Genomic DNA, 27,621 nt, shown 5'->3' on the forward strand with positions numbered 1-27,621 from the left:
GGTGTCCTATAGGTTCTAGTTTTATTACACACAACAAATACATACTGATAGGCTAACAATTACTTTTAATCGATGAAGACCATTGATCAAAGATCGGTTTCTTCTCCTCCATTCTCCATAGACTATTGTCTTTTTGATTGCTCGTAAACCTACAAATTTGATGACAATTGATCCGTGTAATTCTGCCCATTCGTACAGAAGTCCATGGCACGTGTCTGAGAATGGAGCAGCAAAAACTGTATGTGGATTCTCAAAGTTTTGCAGTTTTTGACCACAAAACTACAAAAGTCACAGTCAAACCACTTGTGGCTCTCAGTCGCGCAGAACAAACGTCTACGTGTATGGAAACCCTACACTAGATTAATGCTACACAACCAACATGTAGCATCTTCTGACCCTTCTACAGCATAGTCCTTATCTCATTAGAACCAGTCCATTCTGCATATGGGGTGGGGGCAGACATAGCACTGACTTCTATGCATTGCATATATTTTGATATAAAATGTACTTGACTTTGACAGTCTTTCGAGCATAATCTTCTAAAATGGCAAGGGCTGAATAGGTTAATCTCCTGGCTGGCTGCGATAAGATGCCTTTATGAGAATTTATTGTCTCAGCGCATTCCATGGCCAGAAGCCTACAAGTCCCATTTACTGTCTACACGAGCGGCTAATGAGATCTCAAGCACAAGGACAACGGACAAAGTAAAATCATTATTTCCTGATAGTCGTCTCATCTCCAGCTGCTGGATAGACGTCATGGAAAAAGAAAAATGATGAAATAATAGGCCATTAATACAGTGTGAAGTTAATCTGCGTAAAATGTACACAGCACCTGGCCCTCCATTTATAACATTTAGTCAACTGTGCAGGATACACTAAAAGTCCATTCTGTGGTTTGTGGAAGGAATGTCATAATCCTATTTGCCTCCAAGATAAGTCTGGCTTTTTGTTTCCTGTTGGCGTCAGTTTCCGCACAACTTACTTTACTACTGTATCTTTATTAAAGATCTTCTTTTCGAGGCCCTTAAGCTGTCCCCATTTTTGATTCTTGTTAAAATCAGCTTCTGTGAAATCTAGATGATAACCAATGTGACATCCAATACATCGGCCACATGGTCATAGCGGCCAACTGCCTGAATTTTCAACAACGGTCATGGAAAATTTTGTCGGTCCCGACTCCAAAAATTAGAGTGGCCGAAGCGATCCCATACAAAAGTAAGTCCTACGTGTGAAATGATGCATGAGCTGAGGATGTATCATTGCTATACTGGCCGAAGACCACAAAAATTGCAAAATTGCAAAAATTGCAATTGCAAAAATTGGTACAACAAGGAAGGTTTTCCACCACTTGTTGATAGAGATAACAATTTTAAGGGGCTCTCTGCTCTAGACGACCCAAATGCCCTATATAGATGCAAAGTGGTTCTCGCCCTGTGGCGAATCTCATTTGTCAGGCCACAGATTTATTAGTCAACCCCTTCTTCTGTTTTGATTCATTTCACAGAATCTAATTATAATGCAAAATACTGACGGCAGCCATGTTGTAAAATTAGAATCTAACATGATCAGTGAGGCATTGGTGTACCCCATAACCCATATAGCATTCATAAAGATGCAGCACTTGTGTTGATTCACCAAGAACAAGGGTATTTAAACGGTTTCTACTCCTATATTTACTGATATTTGCTGACAGTGACTTGTCATAGACTGGATGCTGTGGGGTACACCGCAGTCATTTGTATATGGTGGTAACATACAGGGGCAGGTACCCTGGTGACAACTGGATTGACTGGTATGAGTAAATTTCTGATGAAGTAAGGTAAATGAACCCACAACAAAATGTCAATGTCTCTTATTTGTGTTCTTTGGCCACCTGGCCTCTGCAAGGTGAATATCATTCTCTCCCTCACATGGGGCTTGTTGTACTGCTACTGTGACTGTCTCCTCTTCATCTTTGTTGCTATCGATTTTCGGGGTGCCAAGTTGCCGGAGCACACTCCTCCTAGCTCATGCCCATTTTTCAGGGCTCTCTGGTCACCGGTATATGGTCTTCTCTAAGTATACCTTCAGAACCCCATGGCCTTGCCCTACTCTCAGACCCCACATGTATCAACTGACCACTGTGCACCAAAGTTCAGGCCGAATACGTCCTCCCACTAATCCAACCCTCCTAGATTTCTGCATTTAGCAGACTGGCTGGACCTCTGGGGCCATTGCTGTGTCCTGGAAGTTGTTCCTACACCATGTAGTCACGTGGGACATCCTAAGAAGTACTCTGTCTCCACCTGACAAATCTGAAGTGAATCAAAGTCTTTGAAATACTAAATCTGGAAAAAGTTTAGAAGAATTTGTGCAAATGTTCTTGATGATAGAAAAGAAACACGCAAAATAAAAATGGGGTCAGAAGAGGTGATATATTCTGCAACATTGGAACTAGTTTTTCACGGTGCGACCACAACATTTTCATAGACACTTTCATAAGCTCCATATAAGGTTCCACATCTCAGCCGTAAGCGACTTCATAGACGTTGCTGGGCAGGATGTGGTCGCCTGACTACACCTGATACAGACATGAACGTACGGTTCTCAGAAAGATCCGACATGGTTTTAGAGAAATGTGGTAAAGATTTCCAGTATGAGTGTTATATGTCTTTAAGATTATCATCATTACATTTTAGAGACACTTTAGCTCCATCAATTCTTAACACAAGGGGAAAATACAATGAAAAATGACATTTCTATTACCCCGAATCACTCATGACAGACTCAGATTAAGTCAATACTTACTATTCCATGACAAGGATGATCTCGCTGTTTGTCTCAAAGACTTCATGTAGATCTACCACGTAGGGTGAGAACCGAGCCATTTCCAAAATGGCGATCTCATTGATGATATCACTGCGGCAGTCTTCCCCCTTTCGCCGTTTTCTTAGAAACTTTGCTGCGTATTCCTTGCCGGTCAATAGTTCTACACATTTCTTCACCACTGCAAACTTCCCCCTAAGGTAAAAGAAAAGAAATGGTTAACAATGTCGATCTCTGTACCTGGAGGGGAATCTAGATTTATTCCTGCCCTATACTAACTCTAGCGCCAACAAATGCATGAATGTAGTGACTCCATTACACTCGGATCTTGTGTTCCCTTATCCCAAAAGGAGTAGAAATAGAAGGTAACTAAGCTTATTTCTTGACCACGTCTTCTACTTTTGAGGTTCATGGGTGACAATTTTATTTGACTCAAGAGTGCTAGGAAGTCGATGTTTCACATCACTTTATATATCGAGCTGACTTCCTCTCTTATACTGTAGCATCTATGGACGCTATGTGTTTATATCAATGTAAAGCGCCATGTGCATGTTCACATGAGAAACTGTGGGCCGAAAATATTGGTAAACAATCTCACATGTCATATTCTACAATGCAGTGTCACATAGAAGATATCATGTGCTGCAGCTCATAATATGAACCCTTAGGGATCCCATGTCTGGCAGGGACAGGTGCCAAGTGCTAATAGTGAAGATGGCAGCAGTTTGCAAGTCATGTCAAAGAGCCACCTATAGCTCACAAACCACTAGATTAGACATATATGACGGTGTGTATTCCTTGCGGCTGCTATGGGGCTGAGAGAATGAAGAGGGGTGGTGGTAAAAACCTATCTATGACTCTCTTGTTAGTATACAAAGGGTTAATAGTGGCTTAGGGGTCACGATAGGAGCAAGGACTCAGAACAAAACTCCAGACTCTTACATCCTGGATGGCAATGACCTTTGCTACAGGGCGCCCTATCTTCTATGTACGCCATTGGACATACCCATGTTGTCCAGCTCTGTGGAATAAACTATAGATGAATCTGTAGGGGAACCATCAGGAGTCCTAATAATAATAACCACAGTAAAATACGAGTATTTCCCATCATGCTCAGTGACGTAAACTAGACGCTTCCTACAAACTTCTCCTTATTTCTATCATTGGTTATATGAATGCTGGAAGCCATTATACAAGTCCATATACATTCACAGAGGAAGTCAGATTGCCTTCAGTGAAGCGTATACATCCCACGCATGCTACACGACATACATCTGCTGCTACAGCGTTATTCTACAATTCTCAGTAAACAGGAAACTCAAGATTAAAGGTATTGTAGAACGTATAAAGTGTTCATGATATAGCGGCATGAGCCCCAAGTAAGCTTCACAGCCTCCTAACATCCATCTACAGGAAGTGCGTGCTCGCCGAGTAGTTTATTATAAGCCAGACGGTGATATTATGTGCGATTTCATAAATGGTAGTCTGTATTCTGCACTGCAGATGAGTGACAGAGAAAGTGAAAAATGTCTCTGTGAAGGAGAAAGGTCCACATCAGATCTTTCGTTTTTTTCACATGATAGTTAATGTATAATCCATTTGTATCCATTCTCAACAAAAAAAAAAAATAGGACTAGAATGAAATATCACGGGCGCTCACAGTAATACCTCCCTATCTGTAAGTCTCTCTGTAATATATCATACCCAATGAAGGGAATAACTCAATTCTCTAGGAGCGCTATGTGGTTCTAACCAACTCTACAACCTCTGAAATTAACACAGACATGTCAATAATCCCTAAAAGTCTTATCACTTTATTCTAGTAATCATTAGGGGTCATCCTTGTTAGACCCCTTCCCCAAATAGGTTATCAATGGCATATTCTAATGATTTTCCACCAATGTCCGTGATAAGATAACTTTAGGGATCATCATTAGTGGTCATCCTTGTTAGACCCCCTCCCCAATAGGTTATCAATGGCATATTCTAATGATCTTCCACCAATGTCTGTGATAAGACAACCCCTGTAATATATATTAAGTTACCCTGACTTTGATGTTACGTCATAACCAGGATGTCATCTATCAGGACATGCTGAGAGTTGTAATTTCCTATTAGCAGTAAAGCTACATTTTGCAGAATGCTGCATTGTAATGACATATATTCTCCGACATGGTGATAGAAAATACAGGACTAGACTGGATGTAATGATTTTTAGTTACTTAATACTTCACCTGTAATCCTCCACTTCAAAGTGATTATCTTGGTTACCTGGCTGTTGGCTACAGATCAGGCGCTGTACTTACAGATAACCTTGAGATGTCCAGGCACGCTGCAGACTGACTCCACAACTGAGAGCCATAGTCCTTATCTCTAAGTGGAGCCAGTGGGATTTCGGAGTATTTACTATAATCGCTAAAAAGATACGGGTGCCGAAGAGGTATAACATGGGGCCTGCGGTAACCCTATAAACCAAATATTTACAGACATGCTAATATAAGGCCATAGGCACACAATCATAAGAACAATGAAGGACTAACGGTCTATTCACATGTCCGCATTTCTAATGGAACATGAAAACTGTCTGTCTAAAATTAGGAAATGTCCTATTCTCTGTTCCCGTACATACCTGAATAGGGGTAAGTCTATTAGGGATCAAAAAAATTGGGTGAGGCCCAGATGCAAACCATTTCATCTGTTTTTGACTGCCTGTTTTTATAATCGCACAACTGTCTCTACGGACAAATTGCTCCATTTTACATCTGTTTGTCCGTTTTTGACTTCCATCACTGTCTCTGGTCTTTTCTTTTTTACCGCACACGTACAAGTACCCACAGCGATATTTGTCAGTCCCCTTCTTGGCATCATGTTGCCTACATGTATATGTATATAAAAGTCGTGTGTATATGTGATCTGCACATTTCTATATGTGCCGCCATGGATAGCTCCAGTCTAGCAATCTGCAGAGTCCCATTGTCCTCATGTAGAACTGTCAGCAGGCTGAGGTTGTTGTATATGTAGCCAAGAGGATAACAGTAGGGGGCGCAGCAGCCCGCAGTCAAAATTGGGCCAATGGACCCATTGCCATATAAGAAAACAGTAGTAACTTATGAGGAGCCCTGTATGGATTCTGCAACGGGGAGCAGGAACTTTAAAAGGGTTGTCCAGCTTCAGAAAACTGATGATCTATTCTTAGGTCCCATCAAACAGAGGATCAGCTGATCTGACATTGTGACCTGTTCTAATGTGGACAACCCTTTTAGGTTATGCCTTTTACCACAGTCCTGCCTGCCTGACTGCATTGTATGACTGACCGAGTACCCTATACAAAATTCTGCAAGAAAGTCATGGATTCTGGATGCTGTTCCACTGTCCTTGTAGCAGGAGGTATGTTCTGGCTTCTACCCTCTCTGTGGCCATAGAAGTGAGACATTATGGTAGAGGCCACAATGAGTGGGACACTATAATGTAGAGACTGCAATGAGGGAGAGGTTATATTATGGGGCCACAATAAAGGGACACGTTATCATGGGGACCACAATGAGCAATTACATTCTATACTGTGAGTGCAACAATATGGGAAACTTCATACTGTAGAGGCTACAATTAGCATATACAGTATATATATACACAGTCCAGTCATATTAATGTGACCTCCGCCTACTTTTGACGTCAACGTTAAACAACCAATCGCAGAAGGCACGTGTCATCAGCTATCTAGATGCACTCATCATTGTGGAAGGCACGATGGATCAACACAAGTATGCATCTATCCTTGTGGACCATGTTCACCCCTACAGGATGATGGCATCTACCAGCAGGACAATGCGACGTGTCATAAAGCTCGCAGTGTACGTGCGTGGTTGGAGAAGCACCGGGATGAGTTTACTGTACTCCCTTGGCCAGCAAATTCCCTGGACATGAACCCAATCGAGAATCTGTGGGACCACCTTGATTGGGTTGTTTGCGCCATGGATGCTCAACTGTGTAACCTAGCACAGCTGGCCACGGCACTGGAATCGGCATGGCTCAACATCCCAGTGACATCATCACAACATCCCCTCTCTTCCTGCACGTCTCGCAGCGGTCCGCTCTGCCAAAGGTGGTTATTCTGGATTTTGACAGGTTATTATATTGTATGGAGGATACAGAGGAGCATGATACTGTGTGAAGGCCACAAAGGGGCAATATAACACATCGGTGCCACTAAAGGGGCATTATCCTGCATAGGAGCACACTGTGTGCACTAAAAATTTTGTCCTTCTTTCAGTCTCTTAATATATAGTAGGTATATGAATATTACTATACGGATCAATGGTGATCTAAGTAGAGTTCACAGAACTTCAGGAGATCGCACTAATGTGGTTATAATACACTTGTCTGGAGGGGATAACAATGATTCTACTGTGTAATGTCCAACCTGTGACTGTCCCACCTCAAACCTTATACCATGACAGATGTCTTTCCCCAATTTTATTGTATACAAAAGGGAAAGAAAACTGTTTGCTTGGAGAGGGGCAGTTAGCTAAACAAATTAACCTCACGGGTTAACAGGAGCGGCGCGCAGACCAACAGATGGCCCTCAAACACTAACAGGAACCGCATGGAATTCTAACACATGCTAATGTTTTCCACCTGTGCCCCGTAGGTGCCCACTCCGAGACCTTCAACTTCAAGGTCACATACACAAGAATGCAGGAGAGCAGATTAATTCCTGACTTTGTTATACTTATCCCCGAGAGGTGCGCGGCCTAATACCGCCACTGTAATTGAATTACATTTCTCTCGGGGCTATGTTAATACCATTTTATATTAGCCTGAATTATTCTATTCTTCTGCCATTTCCAGCAGGTCATTCACAAAGAAATGGTCATTGTTAAGACAAGAATTAATAAGAGATGGAATATCTGGTTGGTCTTAATGTTATGTGACTACATTTACAATGAGGCATATGGTAATATAGTGTTACCGTAATGAACTCTTTATTACAAATGTACTTTGATTTTGCATCAGATTCACGCAGTGCAGTTTTAGGTATGTAGGATAATTCTTTTCTTCACACTTTCCCTATGATCAGGAGCCACTCTTGTCCTTAATAAAGTAAAAATTGTATGTGCATGAACCCATGGTCCATGGTCCAGTGGTGTAGTTATAGGGGGTACAGAGGACATAAGAAGACATCATTATGATAGATAGCACATGGTGAGTGGGGTCCAAGTGCTTCACGTTACACCTCAGCCGGGTTCTGCAATAACTGGCCACCTTGAAGAACCAGGCTCCATGGTGAAGAAAGGTTTGATAAAGATAGCAGTCTGACCAACAGTTTTATGCCTACAGTAACCTTAGGGGTTGTCAAATACATTGAATACAGTGGTGTAACTAAAGTCTTGTGGACACCGGTGCAATCTTTTGTCCGGGACCCCACTACCTCATCCCTATAGTGAATTCTTGATAGTGATGGTTACAGGTGCTAAGGAGTTTAATCCACCTTAGTTTGTTAGGGGGATCTAGGGGTCTCCTTGGTTTAAGGGCCAGATGGAAGCTGCAATTTCAATACTGATGCCAGTGCTTATGGGCCTCCTAAGGCTCCTGGGCGCTGGCGTGACTGCACCCCTAAAGTTACGCCCCTGATTGAATAGCTGTCTACAAAATGGTCATATGACAGCAATTCCTCCTGACCTCCCCGTATACTTGCATACTTGGTGTTCTGAATAAGGAGAGTGGAATAAAAGCTGCCACACATCTCTGGTAAAGGCGTATCTCTTAGAAGAACAAAGGGTGGGACTTGTTGAAATGATATTTTTTCCTAACATAGGGCATTAGATATTTGGACGACCTTAGCCTAATGTGTATGGCCACTCATGCCTTAGCCTAATGTGTATGGCAACCAACCCAATGGTTTACCAACCCTTACATAAAATGAAACTATTCGGATATCACAACTGATTTAGTTATGTAACCTCTAGTGATCGGCTACCATCAATGTGGTAACCACTCCAGGGAAACTTACAGTATTACATGGCACCTGCTCATCTAATGTGGCAACTACTGCGGGACATGCCTTATTCTGTGGTTCTCAACTCTGACTCATGGAGGGGGATCCTGTGGACGTCTGGACTGGGGTTATCTTTTAAGGTATTTCTCAGTCACGTTCCCATGTCATGCTTTTTACCTTCTTAGGAAACCAGACTTTCTTCTTTTGTGGATGAGAAGCCAGGCGGTGTTAGCATTGGTTTGGCATGTTATCGTCAGGCTTTCCGCAGGTTAACAGGTCATAATTTAGGTGATATTAGTAAATGTTTGCTCCCTCTAATGCATCAGAGGAGATAAGGAGCATTTTAATGTGTCATTTGTCTATTGACCAAACAAAAGACTTTGCCCTCACATTCACTAAATGGATTAGCAGCGTGGATATCTTATTTAACGTCTGCTCATGGGGATAAACACAGACACATTTATTTCTCTTTTCTCTTTGGCTTCAAAGTAACCTGACACAAGTCTGATTATGAGACAAGGACACAGTTCCACGATGGTGACTACCTGAACTAATCCCATGATGTCTGCCATGTTTGTCTATTGGCTGTATGATGTGGTGGCGGAGGGGGGGGGGGTACATTTTCCTATAGATCCCATGTTCTTTACTTTATAGCAGCTATCCTGTTTCAACAAATAGAAGAAAATGTCATTTAAATTTTCAGTAAAACTTCAGCCAAGGTGATGTTCTGAGCATGGACCTATACGAACAGAACATACAAGATGGCGTCTAGAAAAAAATGGATTTGGTTGGTAATCAGTCAGTTTCAACACTTCTAGACACCATTGGTACCCATTCTTTCAGAAGGGAGACACTGTGGTGCGGCCATAAGACTCAAGTGTAGTCTAAAGTTAACACTCAAGGATGTCCGACAGTCATTAAAACAACAGATGTCTGTAATCAAATATACGAAGAAAAATCCAGCAATTTCCGGATGTAATAAAAATTCCAACTTTATTGTGTCATATTAAAATCTTCAGTCTGTATGCATGAAGTGGCCGCAACAGATGACTTGGCGTATCGTAGATGACAAAAAAAGCCTACGCGTTTCGGATATAATCCTTCATCATGGCATGCCATGATGAAGGATTATATCCGAAACGCGTAGGCTTTCTTTGTCATCTACGATACGCCAAGTCATCTGTTGCGGCCACTTCATGCATACAGACTGAAGATTTTAATATGACACAATAAAGTTGGAATTTTTATTACATCCGGAAATTGCTGGATTTTTCTTCGTATATTTGATTCAAGCTGCCGAGTGGAGTCCATCGGTATCCGAGCAATCTGGACTAAGAAATATATATCACAAGTGGGTGAGCCGGTTTTTTCTATATTTCGCTAGATGTCTGTAATGTGGCTGTATTTGAGATTGGTCGAACATCTAATGTGTATTACATATTTGGCTAATAATAATTTGGTAGAGAAAAAAAGGGGCATGTGAAATTCTAGCATGTTCAGTCCTTCTGTTAAAGAACAGGCTTCTTACAAGCCTGGCCATGGAGATTGGCAGAAGAATTGGACAGATCTACAGACTGGGCGACCTCATCATGTAGGCATGATATGCCTGGCATACCAAATGAAATACAATGTAAGTCCAGACATAGTGAACACTAAGATTAAATCGCACTCCCAAAGATTTGTATGGGTTCACCAATTATATTTCTATACACAAATGGTTATAAAACACGAATTATGACACCCATGCCTTTGATCTAATAGTTCCCCTTTGCTCCTTACCCGTAGTTTTAGACTGAAAAGGTAGCTATGATATCTGGTCTACAAGCCACATACAAAGAAGCTTGGCTCTCAACTATGGTTGGCTCTCTGCACTGGATTAATATCTTGCCTAATTGAACACCTGTATCCTGAGCTGGGGAATGAGAATTGGAATTAATAGATACATTAGACACACAACAACACATAACTTCCTACAATCATTAAAACCATAACCAGACACCACAATGAACTATAATCATAACTACCCACATTATGATTTATACACAATTCATCACAATGACCATATTAAAATGAGTAAAGGATGGAAATTGTATCACCGTATTTACATCACAGAGAATATTACAATACAAGATAACACCACTGATCCATCATTGCACCGGCTTCTGACAATAGATGATGTCATTACTTATTTAATCCTCTTCTTCCACATAGTGGTGTGCATACTTGAGGCACTGACATCCTAATTACATCATGGAAGTCAGATTTGCATATTCTTCCCACAATGATATATTAACATTGTATTCAGATACAAGGTTTGTGCTGAACTACCGGAGTCACTGAACAGTTAACTCTAAAGACATGTTCGGGTACACATAGTTAAAGAACAAGATCTAATGTTTCCAGAAGGGGCACAGCGCTATCACGCAACCCTTGCATCCATTTAGGAATTTCGCAATGTTGGAGAGAGAAGCAAATTTCAAACAAAGAAAAGTCTTAAGACAAGAGGTCCATTGTTAGAAAGTGGAAGGTGGTCAGCCAGGGGGACAGCGAAGACGTGTGCTACAAATAGGGTGGGATTCTTGGAATTCCATCCCAGCAGAGGTGGTGAGCCCAGAAAAATGCCTCAGACTTAGGGAATGACTAGTATCTGAATCGAAGCCAAGAATCTAACAGAACATTTTTATAACATGTATGGAAAGGTCAGTGGTGCCCACGAAAGCCGCTCTTCATGTTAGCAGAATAGCAAATGAAAAGAGACTTCACCTGCTGTGGCCTTGTTCTGGAACACTATGGACTATGGCACATTCCCACCTCTGTTTGTACCTGGAACTGGAGTTACATAAGTGTCGTAATTCAGGCAAGCGAAGCTTCAGGTTCTTCCCAGTTTGACAGATTTATTGGCGAGTGATGTCAACTCCGTTTCTGACACTGTCAGGGTAGTTGCTTTCTAACCACAAAATACACGCCAGGATTTATAGAGAGATTCACTACTTCACAGTGGATGATAATAATTAACTGTACCCATAACTTCTGCCAGCCTTGAAATGGAGCCAAACTACAGAAACGTGTTTTAATATGATACAATGAGGGACAAATACTAACCACCACCCCCCTCCGAAAAAAACAACAGCTCCGCATTGGCTACTGTTAAGCCAGAGACAGATATTTAATCTAATTTTTATGGGGATTTTGGTGGAGATGAGAATACGAGAGATTGGACTGCTATGTAATAATGTCTATTCTTATGATGTGATCTACGAGCCTTAATTCCGTACCCTTTGCAAGAATGGCAAATGGGTTGAACCTGAACTGTAGTTTACTCCACAAGACGTAACAGGTATAGCAGTTACAGTCTCTCTTACAGGGTCCATCTTGGTGGTTACACTTCACCATAGAGGCACACAGTTTGGCATTTGCAAATGGCAACAGGAAGAGTCCTGAACCACACTGCCAGATGTTAGGGTTACTTCTCATCCTCGGTAGCCCCAGCTCCGACCCCAGAATCTTCTCACTGTTGCTAAAGCTCAACAGGTACGCTATGGTTTGCCGACCTCTATGTTCACCAATATATAGTAAAATATATCCTTAAAGACACAACATAACACAGCATTACAAGACATAACATTGTCCAACAAGGCAATGGTCAGCAGCTACTTCACAGTTGAAAGATACATTTTGTAAAGGAGGTAGATATGTGATAGGATCTGTGGGATATTCCCATATAGTGATATGTCCAATCATTGCCACGGCCGTATCTTCTGGTGGCAAAAAAGTCAAACACTGCTCGACATTTGTGCTACAATCGCGGCACCCTCGGGGTTACAATGCAACTCCATTCACTAACATTATTGAAGAATTCACAGGTCATGTGACAGGAGTACCGGCCGGTCACCATGTAGCCTTAACCTTACCAGAAATCTACATGCCATAAGTCTCCTATAGAGGGTAATATATACATAGCACTGATATTATTTCTACTGTGCTGCAAACTATTTTCCAAAGGAAAAATCTTTTTGACAATGGCAAAGTCATTTTGGAAGAATGATATTGGAGCGTTTATGTGACTTTGTCCATAAACAGTGAAGAACAATGGACATAAAAGCATTCACGATGAAGATAGACTAACCAAATCCAAACGGACTGGCTCAATAATCAGCACTAACCCAAAAGAGAATAGTAGAGTTTTCTTTACTGATAGAGCAGGTACACACAACGCGTTTCGGTTATAACCATTGACAAGTGCAATGCTTGAGAGCGAGAAGCGTGTGTTCTATAGATGGTCAGAGGATGTAACCAGTGCGGATACAGAAATGGACGTGTATTTATACGCCATACATTTCAGATTTCGTACTATAAAAGCCACTCGTTCCGTACGGGGTTTCATATTTGTGCTTTTATGAAATTTGCCCTAGTGTGCATGTGAGAGGATAATATGGAGGGAATAGACTGTGGACTCTTAAACTGGTGTTATAAGACAACTAAAAAGTTGCCCAAGACCATGAATTGTGCTAAAATGAAAAAAACAGGAGCTATACGTGCCCATTTTATCCTCTGTCCTTCATGTTTTGGTCCTGACTGCAGCACTGACATGCCCTTACACCTCAGTAGCCTATTACAGGCCATAGCTTTCTATATACCTTCGAGGCCAGCAATGTATTGGGGTATATCGGCTCATCATCACTGTAACCAAGCTAAGTATGGAAGTGATTCGTAGCAGTAGTGCTGGAGCACCAGCAGAGTGAAGGAGTGGGTATACATTTTTCCCATTTTTTATCACAATTCCTGGCATTTGGCAAATTTGAAGTTATCTCGGAAACCCCTTTAGGTACTTACAGTTCAGGCCATATCAGCGCACTATGAGCTTATTTCATTAAGTATGGATTGCAGAGGAGAACCTACATAAACCGCTGGAATGTATATACATATCTGCAAATACTTTGTACTTTATGGTCTGATATATTTATGAAGTGTCACTGAGGGAGGATGTCCTGTTACAGATATAACCTTGAAGCTTTTATGCATGCAGGGTCCATTTTATTACTGCCTGCCTCTGTAAGAGCTTGTCCATACACAGGGCATCATGGGTATATGGGCACAGTGAGGAGCCGTTAGGAGGGAGACCAGAGATACGGCTAGGTAAAGATTCAGTTTGCCCCCATACCTGGCCAAGGCAGAATGTCTTGTTTGCAGCCCCTCCATGATATCAAACACCCAGAGCACATGCCCAGCCCGGCCCCCTGACTTGGTCTTGGTGACTATTCAGGTGCGTCTTACTTTTTAATTCTGGAGATATCCTATTACCTGATCAGCAAGTGCAGTGCTCTGAGTACTGAAGGCCCCGCCCCCTGTGCACCAACTGCCTAATTTGCATAAAATATCATAGTAGTTTTTCTACAAATCTACAAAAGAGACATACATAATGTGCACTGAAAAATGGAGATAACAGTTGAACATGCTTGGGGCAGGTGCTAGACTCTTTATAAGGAAAAACAGCTTTAAGGCACCACATAGCGAGATGTGGTGAAAAACAAGGCAGAAACACATTAAATTTCTTTCTGCAGCGTTTTTCATTGCATTGAAAACACAGCTTTCCTGCTGCAGAAATTCTCTGCAGTATGTGGATGGGATTGGCCAGAATCCCATCCACTTTGCAGGTAAAGTAAAACACAACGCAACATTTTTGCAACGTGGGAGCCCCAGCTTATAAAGAGTGTTTTTGAGCAGGATGACTTAAAAAATTATTGACACCATGACTGCCATTCTGACACTTAATGGTGGCTCCCATGTGCAACCAGCCAATCACTAGCTGAGGCAGGTCACCACTGCGGCCAGTGATTGGCTGAGCAGGCGCTTCCTGCTATTCCCTGTGACATGAGCAGGGGTCTGGTTAGAGAAGTTTTAACACATTTGCGGGCTCCATTCAAAGGTTTTAAAAGTGGGCCCCCATATCGTGCCTCCCATCATAAGCTGAAGCCTATATGCTAGAGCAGGATGCTGATAGCTCTCTGCTCCACCACTCCAACTTTCTCTGTTTCCTACCTGCCACCCAGAAAAGCAGGGTGACACCTGAAATGCAATACCGTACCGATCGATCTTGATCGCTGAGGGGCCCCCACTACCCCATTTACTCTATAGTTAATGCGGCCCTGGGTCTGGTACTCTGCAAATAATATCTATTTAACCCATTGTAAAACATTTTATCCTGCTAGACACCCCCTTTAAGCCTGTGCTAAGCAGTAATTTCAGCTTAATGATTATGGGCATGAGGGAACAGTCACATAGCTTTTTTTCCGTTGAGTTGCTCATTACGGTCGTGCAACATTCACCATTCATTTCTATAGGAGCACAACAATCGCTACACTGTGCCAAGTAAATAGTTGACATAAACTGCAAATTTTGCATGACCCGGTGTTTCACTTCCATAGAGTCTCATAAATTCCCAGCATTTCTAGGGACACAGAAGGCCTCAGAGCAGCCCATGTCCTAGTGCCAGGATAATAATGAGTTTATTCAATGTTTTTTTACTACTACTACTACAGAATACTGTTTATTGTAGCTTCTTGTAAGTAACCCAGGACCGTGCGGAGGGCTGATGCTCCCCATGCCCATCACTCCGTCTTTGATGCCTTGCTACATGACACGCAATGTGTATACAGATGTTCCTATTTCATGATAAAGTAGATACTTTTCTGGGTCATGAAAGGTTTAGCCTTCATATCTGTATCCCCCACCATGCCCTGTTCTGATAATGGCCGGCTGATCAGTCACAGCATTGCAGCTTCTTTTATCTCTCCTACTCTCTGATTCATTTTTTTAGGTTTTTTAGGCTTGTTTTATAGTAATATGGTAGAGAGGAAATCAGTGAATTATGAATGTGCATGTGTTATTAGCAAAATGACTCACTGACCTCCGAGACACAGTCAGCAGTCCCATACAAGTATAGCCTTGTACTAAAGACAGTACAGCCCTTACATGCGGCTAACTTAGAGAATGGCGTACATTCAAAATAGAAAATATGGCTTGTATTACTCTCCAGAATCGCCATTCACTGATCTAACGCCGACCATAACGTAAGTCACTGATTATATATAGAAGAGGCATCGGATATCTGTATAGAATACATACAATACTGCGGAGCCTTCCCTGAATAAAGAGGGATTCCGGGAAGATATAAATATAGCAAGCGCTGATGTAATGTACTCTGTGAAACTGCAGACCCTAAGCCCTGTATTACTGCAGGAAGGGGAGAGGGGTGACCTACATCTAGATGTGGTGGGAGGTGTCCAAAGCCATACTGTAGGACATGAAATAGATGATAGGAGACAGTTTGAGCTATACATTATGTCGGGTCTTTTTATATACTAGTGACAGGCTCTTTAGGCTAAGACTATGCAGTAGGATTCCCTGCAAAATGTCTGCGGGAAACGTCTGCCGTGTGGTCTCCTGCAAGCTGCCGATGCAAGAACCCCTCAAAATCAGGTGGGTTGTATTGCAGCTCACCTGCAGGTGCAACCCCCACCCCCGTGGCTGTCAATCTCTGCATTGCAGAAAACTGTAGCCATAAATGACAAGAGCCAAGAGTAGCTACAGAAGGAATGTGAAATATATAAAGCTGAGATCACACAGGGTTTTTTGGACCGGATTTTGACGCGGAGGCCACCTCAGAATCCAAAAAACCCTGTGTGAACTCAGCTTAAGAAGTTCTTATACTTCTACCTTCTGCTCAATTTACTTCTGGCTTTGGTTTTAAAAAAAAGCAGCAAAATCTGCAACAACAAAAAAGTTGCGTTTCCGCAACAGGAAACGCCACGATTTGCCCATGGTGGAAACACTGTGGGAAAAATCGCGGCGTTTTACAGTAGGGGTAAAGTGGATGGGATTCTAGCATTTTCCAAAACCGCCGCAGTTTTGGAAATCGCAGCATGTCAATTATACCTCCAAAAATGCCAGTGGTTTCCCCATACGTATAATTGTAACAGAAAGTTCTCACCTCCATGAACCTTCTGTCTAAAGGGCTGGGGGAATAACTGTGTTGCGTTGCCGCTGTGGTTTTTACCGCAGAGATTTTTGGCTGCAGGACGTCCCATGGGTCCTTAGTAGAGATGAGTGAGTACTGTTCGGATCAGCCGATCCGAACAGCACGCTCCATAGAAATGAATGGATGCACCTGGTACTTCCGCTTTGACGGCGGCCGGCCGCTTAACCCCCCGCGTGCTGGCTACGTCCATTCATTTCTATGCGAGCGTGCTGTTCGGATCGGCTGATCCCAACAGTACTCGCTCATCTCTAGTCCTTAGCCTAAGGATGCTACATCTTAGGTGGTTAAAGGACGAGCTCCTTCTGAGAACTAGAACAATGTTTATCGACTTTCCACACAAAGTTTCAATCAACCATCCCCCAAGGATTAGTAGGTGTAGATGGGACTGCATGTTGAAGGTGGCTGAAGGAGGGGGGTAATGCTTTTTACATGGGACTGCACATTGGGTGGAGCTGAAGCAGGGAGAGAGGATAATGCTGTCTACATGGGACTGGGGGCATATAAGGGGGACATTAAACTGTCGGTGCACCAGAAGAGAGACTTTATACTGTGATGTCAATTTGAAGACATTATAATGTGGAGGCATATAATATTAGGATGACTGTAAGAGCATTATACTGTGTGGGGAGCACAAAGAGAAATGGATGGGAATGGGCGGAGTCAACTTAGGAGTGGGTGGGGCTAAATTCGCCGCAGCACACACATTTTGTCCCTCTTCCTGTCCTTTAAAACTTGGGCGGTATGTCTATAGGATAGACAGGATCACCACCAATTCTGTAATGATGGCACACAGATGCGCCATTACTAGCCCTGATCCACCTCTACCCTATAAGTATAGTAAAGTGAGCAGGTTAGTCAGAATCCCACATGTAGTACGGTTTAAAGGCAGTGAGTTTCTATCTTTCGAGCCTGAGAATTCTCCTATGTAAAAAATTTTTCCGATACTGTAAATTACAGAGTTTCCTAACAAAAAAACTAATTATTTTTGCAATACTAGCGAAAAAAACCAAACAAATAAAACAGAGAAGTGGCATATACTACATATATCACTAAAGGGGAACTCCAGTTTTTGCAATCTGAGATCACTTCAGTCTAACTTATGAATATTTTTTATCATGTGTACTTTTTTGGGAAGATGGGATGCTGGGAGATATGGATATGCAATATTAGTCTGATGCTGGAATGTAGATCGTAACTGCAAACAAAATTCTGGGAGATTTTAGACCCCACCCACAACCCACCTAGCAACACCCATTTGACACCCAGAAAGCCCTCAATCCATCCACTTTGGGGGTTCATTTTATCCAAGCCCCCTTTGTGGTTGCCAATGACCCCTTTTTTGGGAGTATTGGTCCCTCTTTAACATATTTCTTTGTACAGTATTAGTAAGGAATATAAGGGTTCTCATTTTAAAGGGGTTATGCACGTTCTAATATTAATGGACTATCTTTGAGAGAGATCACCAATATTACATAAGGGTCCAACATGCAAGACCTCTGCAGATCAGCCGGTCCGGGACAGCACTGCTCCGTTCATGTTTACATGCCAGGAGTTGCACTGCTAACTCACCATACAATGTATAGCAGCAACTTTATATACTGCAGTATTGTCCCAATGAAGACTTACAATGTGCGTCCTTGCTTACCCAGCGGCATATTCCTATTGACTCACCTGCCGTTCCATATGAGAAACATCTGACGAATGGACCATTCTTCATAAGTTCTTCTCACCCAGCGACTACATACTTATTGATCCACTTGCCAAGTCGTGTGGACTTCAACTGTCTATTGGGACTGCATTACAAAATCCTGTATCATATGCGCCTCATGTGCCTGATGAAGGGTTTCATCCGAAATGTTGTAATGTACTAATAAAGAAATATATTATTGAAGCATAACCACGGTCTGGAGTGCGGTTCTATATTGTATAAACTGGACCTCCACACTTTGCACCGCGAGTGAAAAACATGGCTCCCAGCATGCAAACATTACTGGGAGCAGTGCTGTCCTGGGACAGCTGATCTGCAGGGGTGCTGGGTTTTTGGCTCTCACAGATCTAATATTGATCTAAGGATAAGGAGAGAGTCTGGATGCCCTCAAATACATGGCCAGGTTTGACCAACACACATCTGATATGGCCATCTGTATTTAGTCTCCAGCAGTAAATCTGTGATCTGTCCTGCTCTCTTTTGGATCATATTGTATATCTTGATCAGGGTTAAAGCTAATCATCACCAAATATAAAGACATCTACATGAAACCAGCTAAAGATAAGATGTCAGTGGAGAGAGATCTTATTTTTTTCCAACAAATCCTTAGAGAGTTAAAAAATGTTAAACAAGTAAAAGCGGCCCCAGGTTGAGAGAGTCTGTCAATGTAATTGTGTCAGGATAAGATTCTACATCTCCATAGGGAGATAAAGAGCTGGACACGGTCAGTGAGATAGATCATTATCCAGAATCCCAAGACAATTGTATGTAACAAGAAACAGAAGGTCCATGCAACGTATTACCATGGCCAGACAGACACATGTCCAGTGGTACATGCAACATATAACCATGGCCAGACAGACACATGTCCAGTGGTACATGCAACATATAACCATGGCCAGACAGACACATGTCCAGTGGTACATGCAACATATAACCATGGCCAGACAGACACATGTCCAGTGGTACATGCAACATATAACCATGGACAGACAGACACATGTCCAGTGGTTTTGTCCACCAAATCATTGGGTTTAATGTGAACCTGTCTGGTTATTTCTTTTTATATTGTAAATTGTCTTAGTTATATAATACTTTACATATAGTCAGGGCTCACAATCTAAATCTGTTTGCTTATTCCAGCCCTATACGATACTATACAGGAAGAGAAGCTGAGCTCTATGATATATAGGTTTTCATTAGTTTGGAACAGAATTTCTGAGCAAAAAGCAAAGTACATCCAGTCAGGACTCCTAGGAGAGACTGAGAGAGTCCGGCTCACCCCACCCACACAGTGACTGACAACTTTCTAATGATAGTGTAACCTAAAACCTACCGTATATAGTAACAGCAGAGACATCATTTGTTTTGGTTTATAAGGACTTACTAACTACTTACGCAGTTGACCAGAACCTAAAAACAAGAAGGGGAAGCATGACCTTATAGTCAATAAGAAGGGAGGTCATGTAATCATTGACTTCTGCCCTGGCCGCCTGCTCAGAATTCCAATGTGTCAGCTCATAGCTCTCATATAAACAGGCCAGGGGATGGTCTCTCCTGTAAATGTATAGCTAGCTTCAGTCCTAGCAGAACACCTGACCATCCTCACATCCCGTGTTAACATTCTCAGACGGACAGTCACATTTCTCATTGTGTGGTGTAGTAATAAATTCAATGTGGCTCCAGCAAAACCGCAGAGACCATAAAAGAGGAAGTTCCCATCTGACTTTCAGCATAATACTGTACAATAGTTACCAAACAAATATCATAATTTACATATTGTATAGAATTATTACAACCATCATCACGCTCAAGCCACTTCTTCCCACAACATAATTCCCTGCCATATAAATATCACATAACATATTTCATGGCATTATGTAGAGGATTCCCATAAGGTCCTGTCCCTATAGGACTGCCATTCTATTCTATTCTAAAAGTCCATGGAAAAATAGATGGGTCGAAGTCAATGGTTGGCCTACAGATCCCATAGTCCTACATGCCACAGACGTCACCTATATGTATATGGTTGGTGTGGATTAGCTCCATTGAATCAGATAGGGGTTATCCATATGTGGATATTTTGGCCAAACCACAACAGAAATTGAAGATTCAACTGACAACATTCTAACAAGTAGATACAGTCCAGCTTGTTACTATATGTTAGTAAGCCATTACCTGTAGACATTCTCCTCTTGTAAGAAATAATAAGGTATTATCAAACAGGTGCAAACCCTTGAAGGAACATTTATAGGTTGGTACTTGTGCTCCAAGTGGTTTTTCCACCACCGTCTCCTCAGGATTTATGTCTGGAGAACCTTCAACCTGCCATGAACCACCTCCAACTCGTTGATGAGAGTATTGTTAGTGACACAATTAGATTTACACACCTTGAGCCATAAAACACAGTGTAAGGACATCCTAGTCCCTTCAAGAACACCAAATATCGATCTTCTCTAATACACATTGCAATATATTTAAGCCATTAAACAATATATACTTGGATTTGAATGTATATACAACCTCAGAAGTCCTTACTGGTCACTGCAATGCTTTTACATTTATGGACTTTCAGGTAGGACCACAATGTATCACAATGGAGGTGACAATGACACTTATCTCTTGGAGGAAGTCTTGAGTACTATCCACAAATCCTCAAAGCTGTGGTAAGCAGGCCGCCTTCTTCTTCCTTGTGTTCTTTATCTTAGAGTTTAAGTTCTAATGCACAAATATTAGAATGTAATAAAGCTTCTTATTAATATGGTCACCTAAGACGTCTTGTGTGGTCTCGGGTGGACAGATGCCTATTAACAGTGCCTCATTCTGTAACTGAAGCCAAGGAGTGAATTTGTAGGGTTGGTGTTACTCATAAAGTCACTGTCTACTTTGGGAATAGCGCAGTGGTGTGAATGGCCCATAATCTGAGTAATTAACCCATTGTGTCTTATCTCTTTATTGCAGAGTCCTTGGAGTGGCCTGGTTGTGCACCACTGGTCAGCACAGCCATATCATAGCAGCTTTACAGGTTGTCACATGGAAGGCAGGAAGCATTTAGTTTTTGACTTAATAGTCTATTATGATAATGACACATTTGTAGAAATTTGCAATTGTATTTCTGTTGGACATATAATGAAATATCTGAATATACATGCATGCAAATATCCCATAGCTGTCATCACATGCTAAGGGGCAAGAAAGGGGGCAAGGTCATGTCCATGGGGATGTTGTCTTGTTTGGAAATTTTTCTCTTGCACACTCGTTCACAAAAGTTGGCAAGTATGATATACACTGATCAGTCATAGCATTAAAACCTCAGAAGGTGAACTGATTAACATTCATTTTCACGTGACTGGCTTTTGTCAATGGGCTGGATATACTAAGCAGCAGTTTTTTAAAGGGAGTCTGTCATCAGAACCAAGACCTGCAAATAGAAAGAGTCATCTGTTAATACGGAAATGGGATATTTGGAGCAATGAAGGCGTTGCCACTTCTCACTTTGACCGATTGACAAGTCCCTCATTGCTCTAAAGAGGTCATTTGCATTGCTGTATCTCAGCAATGGAGGCTCGGATTCACAAGAGGAATCACTGTTTGAATTAGGTAACTAATCTGTCTATTTCGGAGCTCAGTTGGTATGCTAGGTTCTGGAGACAGACTTAATGGATGTGTTGGAAACAAGAAAAATTGGCTCGTGTAAAGACGTTTTCAGACAACCAAGTTCAAGTCAAGAAACTCGGTCTATGTATTGACCGCACTGACCTAATGCAGTTCAACTGAACTGAACCCATCATGTCAGTACGCTGTAGCTGAGCCAGGTTTGGGCTAGTAAACCGATGAATGGATCAAGTTTCCCAGCTTTATCTCAGCGGTGTGATGGCTATACGAGTCAGGACATCTTGGAAACGACAAGCCTTACAGAAGTTTTCCAGTATGTAAAGGCTACTACCTAGCAAAAGTGGACCAAGAGAGGCTAGCCTACCTGGTGGGGTCAGACTATCCTTTATCTTCACAAGTGTTGTCTCATAGAGATAACCCCTCTCCGTATACTCTTCTACAGCATAGGAACATCATCAAATGTATCCCCTGATCTGGACCCTCCCTATGGGCTAGAGTGAATCCATGCTCTTAGACCCTGCACCAGACATAACATAGGGTATCAGTTTTCCCTGTAATGCTCCTTTTAGGAAATGAATAAAGTAAAAATAACAAAATATCTGGTTTTTGACACTGCATTGAAAATGACTGCAGAGAAAATGGGGTTGGATGTGTTCGGTAATGAGCAGGTTTGTCTACATAGGTAGTAATTATTGTAGATGTTCTAGGTTACGATAGCATTATTACAGCATTGTGCACACAGGCATCTCTGTATATCTGTCTTATCTACCAATGTAAAAGAATGCATGGGAAGAGGGTGGCATATTGTCTTAACCCATTTGAGTAGCGGGCATAATTGGGCAGAGTGCTTATATCAACACCTGGGAATGACTACTAATGAGGTGTTGGCAACTAATTCACACTGGGTATTCGATACCTTCATAGTAAGCCTCTATGCAGCAGCGTTTTTGTAACTTGGGTGACTGGGGTTGTTTGATGTCAGTATAAACCTCTAATACAAGGTGCAGAGTAGTGATGCTCTGCAGAGTCAATGTTCCCAACATGTATAAGTATTATTAAATTATATTATATTATACTGAAGAAGAACAGATTTCTCAGTAAAAATACTTCTTGCAAATGATGCCTTTAAAGTGGACCTTTCATCACCTCTCCCTAAACCATGCCTTGGCATTATTTTATAGGCACTGCTTTACTGTTTTCAGCATAGTTGGAATTTTTTTGGAACGAGTGCTTAGTTTTGATGCCTGATATGATATTTAGGCTCTGAACTGTCAGATACTGTCTGATTCTGATCTCTGACACTGTCCGCTTCTGATTGTAGCTCTGAATCACACCCCCGCCTAACTAGCTCATCAGACACCAAAACTAACAGCACTGATTGCTCAGGAATGGTGGGGGCTAGAGAAAGAATTCCAACTGTGCAGGGATTAGAGGAGCTATCAACAGATGCTATGAATTGGAGTTGGTGGAGGTGGTGAAAGGTCCTATTTAAGAGGAGCACCTCCTAAATATGTGTTCTGGCAAGTCACCAAATAATGGGGCCATGGAGCAAACACATCCCTTTAATAATGCTAAGAGATTTTTAGTGCCTCTCCTCCCTCTGGCTCTGACCTTGTAGCCCCAGTTAAGGATGTCCGTAGTATGGAGAACATGACAGCCACACTTAGCCATACTGTTGAGGCGTTCCAGGCTATATGGTCATCTTGGGACGCATACTGTATTTTGAATGGTCTCTGACTCCTTCCCCTTCCCTTCCTCCCCCACCCGCCTCATTTCCACTCTCAGGTTTTTGTGATGTGTATACATTACCAGTCTACTTGACGGTATATGCATTGCTTCACGTTCATGTTTTTTATGTTTTCAACTCTTGTGTTGTATTGTATTTTACAAAAATCCTTTCAATAAAAATTACAGTTTAAAAATAAATAAAAATAATGCTAAGAGGTTTTTGAGGGTGTCTCCTAAATCTCACCGGTGAACAACTTTTTACATGATGGAAACCTCTAAGACTACATTGACATCTGCGCCAGGTGTCCGTCAGTGTCTGATATACCAGAAGCAAAAGTCCCACCAGCGAGACTTTGTGGTCTAAGGACATCCGGCAAAAGAAAGCAGACACCCAGCGGGCCTCATTATAGTCAATAGGGTTTCCCTGAATCCATTGTAGTATCCATAGTAATCATTAGATGGACCAGAACCCAAGGAGATGAAACTGTGACTCATCTCCAGTAAGTTATATAATAAATTTTCTGAAGATTGAAGGGAAGGTCCGGCCTCAGCTATATAACAACATCCTTCTGGTTTAGTGGCCCCAAACACGAAGACAAGTTCACTTTAAAGGCGGAATCTCCCTAATGATATTTATGGTATACCGTAGCCGTACAATATGCTATACATATCTGAATCGTGAGTTTCCCACTTCTGGGACCACCACCTAGAGAGTCAGCAGTATAAGGTTGGACTATGAAAAGAGCCAGATGTGGATTTGGCCAGTTCTCTCTATCAATGGCCACAGACACCATAGACGCTGCCAGATGCCCCAGGAATCAGATATTTTGGCAGATGTAACACAAATAACAGCCTAGTGATGTCAGGTTGGTTTTGGCTGGCATATCTGGCGTCAATGTTGTCAGATTATATCAAATAGTCAGTCGATACAATACTCTGGGGATACTGAATAGACTTAAATGCGTCTTATCTTCAGCGAAGTCTTGTTATAGAGGAATGTTACCTTCAGTATTCATATCATTATATAGCCATAAATACAAGCGTTAACAATGTGGGGACTCACATCACAATATAACACTATTGGGGGACATTTGCTTGGACTCCCCAGATTCCAGGATCGTGAAGGATAGCAATATACTGTATAGTATAAGCCATACCAATGCACCAGAGATCACAAGTGGCCAATGTCTGACCAGCATCAATTTTGGGAATTAGTGGGCATCTCTGTGCCAGCACCTTTACAAATGTCAGATGCATGGAAATGGAATCCCCTTTATTTGTGTAGGAGATATAAATCACCCCATGTCAGCATGAAAAATCCTAAATCCACCACGATCACCGTACGATGAAAGATCATACCCCTGACCAGCCTGCGCTAATTCTATTTCAATAGGGGGAAATCTACTGCTGCACCCCGACTACGTAACAATAGGGTTCTTCATTGACATTAGACCCCAGAGACATTGGAATGACAACATATCCCTATGAAAGAAACAGAAATCCAATCTGCAGATAGCTTTGTATGTAAAATATGTGCTGGGACTTATAGTTCTACAACTTCTAGCAAGTATCTTACAGTTATTGCAATTGGCAGAGATATTATGGGATGCTCTAGGTAACTATAATACCCGTGCCCCTGATGCCCCCTTACCTGCCCAGCTCCTTGCCCACAACACTATAGTGGTCAGTGAAGGGCTCAGTCCTCAGGACAGTCTGAGTGTGAGTGACCAGGCTGCTTTTATCCATCATTGCAATCGCAGATGTCCCTCAGTAGTGTGAACTGGCGCAGAACAAGTCACTGTCTGTACACAATCCAATGTCTGAGCGGTATAAAGCTGCGGAGGCTTCGTCCATAGACAGTCCTCACTATGTCCTGCCGGCGGGGGCTGGCCAGGTCACGGACATGATGCTGCAGACGTCTTGAGGGTTTCCTGTGAGAAGACTTGTGCTGAGCTCAGACTCCGGCCAGACTGTCCTCTTCCACAGCTGCTGCTGCTCTATAGAGAACGTGCAGTGTGCACAGACACATACACATCTGCCCGAGCCCCGGCCGGCCAATCACAAGGACGCACACCGCCCCCAGTGGCCGCTTCTGCAAATTGCATCCTCGTGTGAAGTTCATTTCCAACGAAGGCATCAAAGAAACAGTAACAATATTACAGATATCTATTATTATTATTATTATTATTATTATTATTATTATTATTATTATTATTATTATTATTATTATTATTATTGCAAAACAATTATGTAATATTGATACTGAATACTTATGAAACACTCTATATAAATCCTGAAAGTGCCTTTAAGTTCTGGAGAAATGATTATATCCTTATTCACAATCCTTATACTGTATTGTAAGGATGGTATATTGCAATAATATCCTAGTATTATGTCAATTTGGGAGGATAAGTGGCTGCCAGACTCCCCTAGAGCTGCTTATCTTCATGAAAACTAAAACTAACTTAGGCTCTGTTCACATCTGCATCCGGCATTTTGCTATTTCATAGTAGCAGGGATGGATCCATCAACAATGCCACCTGGTGGATTCCATTGACTATCATTTTTTTCCAGCATTTTTGATGGAGTCTGTGACTTCTAACTACTACAGTTCATGTGCGAACAGAGCCTATTTCTCTTAAGAAGATGGTTTTTAAGAACGCAGAATTTACTGTAGTGATGGGGTATTAGGAAAATCACAGCACCGTCACTGACCATGATGCAGTGCGTTCTATGCACACGGAGTCTGGGACATATGGACAGGACCTTGGAATTAGGCCGGGGCCCCATGGGCTGGAAATGCTGCGATTTGCCCGTCGTGGAAATATGTCAGATATACCTATGGAAACGTTTGCAGTTTCCGTATCGGTATAATAGAACCAGAAAATCAATTTCTGTGAAAAACGCTGCGGGATAAGCCACAATGCATTTCTGCCGTGGTTTTTCTCGCAGCGGTTGTGGCTACCATTTCGCTCCATGGGGTCTTAACCTAAATGGGTTTTTTACTGGATAACTTTTTTACCATTGCACACAGATTGTGTGAACTATTGCAACGCTGCAAATGCAGATACAGCCTGTGGACAGGTATGGAGATGTTTCTGGAAGACAACAGTCACGTTTTTCTATACGTGTACAGTCCCTTTAAGACAAAATGTTCTTGTAAAAAATGATATAAAGATGTTTTTTCAGCAGAGTAACATGTAGTGAGAGCACTGTTACACAATCGCCACCTTACCAAAGTTCTGGATGACAAATGATATACTCAGTGATAGAGGTGAATAATTGCAGATTAATAGGACATATAAAAATATCATAAACCTTTATCTGTCCCACCTCTCAATCATCTCCAAATCGGGAGCCAACTTTTTGGCAGTTTTTACGAGCCACTCTTCCTTTCAGTAAAGCACATGCCAGTTTTTTGCTGAACATGTTTTATAAAATTTAAGACATTCCTGAGAAACATGGGCCAGTTGGCAACTATGTTTGTCCAGTCCAAGAAAAATAACTACAAATACAATAAATGAACATTAACCAATAATAGTTATTATTTACATAAAATTCCCCAATCCCTGGAATGGAATAACATACAAGTGATACATAATATTTCAAGTAGTCTTAATCTAAGGCCCGGTTCACATTTGCTTTGGGTGTTCCGTTCGGGTAGGCCCGAACAGAATACAAATGCATTAAAAAGCAGTGAGCAATGAAAGCACATGGACCCCATAGACTG

The 27,621-nt window shown here is 41.9% G+C and overlaps 1 protein-coding gene across 1 annotated transcript in view; it reads right to left on the reverse strand.

Moving 5' to 3' along the window:
- LOC142208639 (serine/threonine-protein kinase 17A-like) overlaps nt 1–25,871 on the reverse strand; it is a 47,725-nt gene extending 21,854 nt beyond the window's left edge. The window contains exons 1-2 of the mRNA XM_075277268.1: nt 25,543–25,871; nt 2,790–3,002 (exon numbers count right to left, since the gene is read on the reverse strand). Coding sequence (XP_075133369.1) covers nt 2,790–3,002; nt 25,543–25,640 — 311 coding nt within the window. The 5' untranslated portion in view covers nt 25,641–25,871. The remainder of the gene's footprint in view (nt 1–2,789; nt 3,003–25,542) is intronic.
- Nucleotides 25,872–27,621: the final 1,750 nt, after the last annotated feature.

The sequence above is a fragment of the Leptodactylus fuscus genome, chromosome 6, assembly GCF_031893055.1.
Source record: "Leptodactylus fuscus isolate aLepFus1 chromosome 6, aLepFus1.hap2, whole genome shotgun sequence".
Lineage (NCBI taxonomy): Eukaryota > Metazoa > Chordata > Amphibia > Anura > Leptodactylidae > Leptodactylus > Leptodactylus fuscus.